Raw genomic sequence first — 3,698 nt, 5'->3', positions numbered from 1 at the left:
TTCTTAATTTTTCTCAAAATTTTAAAAGCCGGTGTGTAAAAAGACCAATTTACACTTTCATGTTCCTCGAAAGTTCATTTTGCTCCGGGTGTGCAGAATAATTGGTCGATCTTGTTTCTTTGATCTGACCCATTTTTATATTGATCCATTTTGTGCCCCCGTAATAAAATTTTCTGGATCCGCCTCTGGTTAAAGCCTACATGATCTATGTTAATCCAGCGATATGCCAGGCAACACATACACATTCCAGCTAGCGAAGGGTGATTTCCAATACTAGTTCTTTGAACAAACAAAAAAAAGGAAGAAAGAAAAAAGGAGAAGAGCGTCCTACATGAACTAAAATCAAACGAGCCTTGCCACATTCTTCACATATGAATAACATGTAATCTAAACAGTATATGTTTCTTGCTCCAGTGGGAATGTATCGCCTACAATTAGTCAACCTCACCAAAAGTCAACGTCACAGATTTAAATGATGCCATTGAATTATTGATCTTGTGTAATAATGTCTCCTCTTCGTCCCCATTTTGATCTTGGTTATTATTTTCCTTCTGATTCGTCTTCTTCATCCTTAGCCTAGCCTAGCCTCTCTGTTGGTATTATGTCTAGCCTCGTTTTTGTTATTATTCTTGGTCTTTTGTTTGGTGCTATTTTTGTATTTGGTAAGTAACTAATCTGATAGAACCATGCTAGCTCATTTATAATTTAAAATCTAGCTGATTCTAGATATTATTGACTTCTCTTTCCATTTTGTGCAGTAATATATGTATTCACAGAACATGCAAAATCTACAAAAATGAAGGTGGAGGCATTAGAGAAAGATGACTCTCGGTTTAACCCACTTGCCATGATCCAATTCCTTGAAAACATTGAAAGGGAAAAGCCAATTCGCTTTACCTCTCAACAACTAAGAATAGCCACAGACAACTTCAGCATTAGGTTGGGTTCAGGCGGGTTCGGGATAGTCTACAAGGGAATCATCAGCAACAACAAGCCTGTAGCAGTGAAAGTACTAAACGGGACCTCTGACGAGCAAATAGAAGAACAATTCATGGCAGAAGTAAGTACCATGGCAAGAACTCATCACTTTAATCTTGTTAGGCTTTATGGGTTTTGTTATGAATCAAGTTTAATAGCTCTTGTATATGAGTTCATGGTTAACGGCTCGTTGGATAATCACTTGTTTAAAATGAACAAAGGGAATGCGTTAGGGTTTGAGAAGCTTCACGAAATTGCGGTGGGAACCACAAGAGGCATCACCTACTTGCATGAAGAATGTGCTCAAAGAATAATTCACTATGATATTAAACCAGGAAACATATTATTGGATTCAAACTTTTGTGCGAAAGTAGCCGATTTTGGTTTGGCCAAACTTTCCAATAGGGATATTACCCATATAACCATGACAGGGGGACGCGGGACCCCAGGCTACGCTGCTCCTAAGCTTTGGATGCCTCTTCGAGTTACTTACAAATGTGATGTTTATAGTTTCGGAATGCTGCTTTTTGAGATCATTGGGACAAGGAGAAACATGGATGTCACTCTCGGTGATAGTCAACAATGGTTCCCGATTTGGGCATGGGGCAAATACGAAAAAAGGCAGTTGGAAGATTTGATGATAGTTTGTGAGATTGAAGAGAAGGATCAAGAGGTGGCGGAGAGGACGCTAAAGGTGGCATTTTGTTGTGTTCAGTATAGGCCCGAGACTAGGCCAATGATGAGCATAACTGTTAAAATGTTGGAGGGTGTGCTAGAGGTCCCTGAGCCTTTAAATCCATTTACACATGTGTTTGTAGGGACTAACGAACCCAATGAGTCTTTGGCTCAAATGGCATGGAATGTTAGTGGTTCAAATTGGTCTTCGTCTCAAGCTGCAACAAGATCGGTTGTAGTTACGGGTGTGACATCAACGGGGACACCAGTTATGAGGAACAATGAGATTACAATGGCATCTGAATAACAACCTGAAACGTTTTGAAATAAAACACTTCTCATATCTAAGTTGTATTTAGGAATGTCGAGTGCATACTTGCTTTTTATAGTCAAACTATTGATCTTTCTCTCGTTCGAAAAGGATTATATATTCCTTCACAAGATAAAGTTCAATCAAAATTTACCTCCTCTTTTGCATGGTTGTAATCAACTAATGATAGTTTTGGAGCTTTTATTCCATTTACATCTTGTGTAATTAATATCCTTTTTTTTTCCTTTTCTTTTGAGTTTCTTATATCTTTTTAACTTTGAGGTACAGGTCTGCTATATTTTATGCTTTATAGATTGTAATATTGTCAAACTTGGCCATAAGTGGGAGCTTGCATTGGTTGAATCAGATTGAATTTCAAATGTGTAGGTTATACATTATCTTAGCATGATTCTTTCAGTGTAGAAACCAGGGTGCAAGCGAGCCAAGTCGAGCATGATGTTGGTTTCAGGCCCCGAATACACACACAACACGCACTACATATGTATGTAAAAGTGAATTTGCAAGAAAGAAATGAAAGCTTATGGGAAGTATTATTTTAATTAATAAAAACAAGAGCAATTGGTCCAATGACATTGGATAGGTTCACTCGAGTGAGTGTTTCTTCAGTAGTGGGTTTCATTTTGATGGTGCTTCTGGGTGAGTCATACTTAGAACGTCAAAATAATTATGAATAATTGACAAATCATCTTAGAAAAACTCATTGCGATATTGAGGATGGTTTCAAACGTCGTTAAAGAGATTAATGAAAACAAAAATAGTACACGGAAAAAATTTGAGTACATGCCTTTAAACAGTTAACAAAACAAATAAACTAGTCCTACTAACATGATCCACTAGCCCACGTACTCCTTTGTTGCATCTACAGTCCAATGATCACATCCCATTTAATCCGGTCAACTAAGACAAATTCTCACATTAGTTTAACTTCTAATAAAAGCAAAATAAACAGACAAAGATTATAGAGGTAGGGTATTAAACCCATCATTTAACCAAGTGGAACACCCAATTAAAGCTAACTAACTCGTTGGGCGGAACACTTGGCGCCCGAACATATATACTATACGCCAAGCGTAATGCACGGCGCCAAGGTTATAGCTCAATATAATAAACATTCCCTGACACTTAGGAATAGTCCCATCAGCATGGGGCAAAAAGATACAATTTACATGGGAATAAACACCCAACCAATGGGGATTGGAAACACATAAAAAGACAGTACAAAACAGTACAACACGTCCATGTCAAAAGGCCATGATGCCCACCAACTTCCACCAACCTCCACGACCACACGGGTGGAGAATATTATTGGTGGAAAACCTGACAAGGTAGTTGACCATACTCTCTCTCATCCGGCTATAAATACCAATGGATCTCCAAATGGTAAAGGATATACACTCTCATATCATTATTCTCAATACATTCTATTTAGTACTACCAAGTACTGATTCTCACGTCGGAGGGTGGCTACTAGAGAATCCCCCCCCCCTCATTCCTCGTAACGAGCTCACGGTGTTCTGTTTTGCAGGATATACTCGTCTGCGCCAAGAAGGTTATATAACCCATCGTGGGGAATACTTAACCATACCCCTCGGACTAACGTGTTAGACCTTGAGGGGTCGATTTGTGTTTCTTCATTGGTGCCATCCGTGCATATAGCTAGAACAGTTACTCAAAAATCACTCAATTCTTGATTCAGATGAGTGGCAAAACTACA

The 3,698-nt window shown here is 38.6% G+C and overlaps 1 protein-coding gene across 1 annotated transcript; it reads left to right on the top strand.

The window, feature by feature from the left end:
- The first annotated feature begins 401 nt into the window (after positions 1–401).
- LOC143634963 (G-type lectin S-receptor-like serine/threonine-protein kinase At1g34300) lies at positions 402–2,938 on the top strand. Its single transcript, XM_077102898.1, has 2 exons — positions 402–662; positions 759–2,938. Exons 1-2 carry the CDS (start codon positions 602–604, stop codon positions 1,958–1,960), a joined length of 1,263 nt encoding a protein of 420 aa, XP_076959013.1. The 5' UTR covers positions 402–601; the 3' UTR covers positions 1,961–2,938.
- The last annotated feature ends 760 nt before the right edge of the window (positions 2,939–3,698 follow it).

The sequence above is a fragment of the Bidens hawaiensis genome, unplaced genomic scaffold (assembly GCF_021521415.1).
Source record: "Bidens hawaiensis isolate Kalapana, Puna unplaced genomic scaffold, B.hawaiensis_p1.1 tig00007310_1, whole genome shotgun sequence".
In the NCBI taxonomy this organism is placed as follows: Eukaryota; Viridiplantae; Streptophyta; class Magnoliopsida; order Asterales; family Asteraceae; genus Bidens; species Bidens hawaiensis.
Note: the sequence above shows the minus strand (reverse complement) of the source record. Positions and strands in the feature narration are given on the sequence as shown.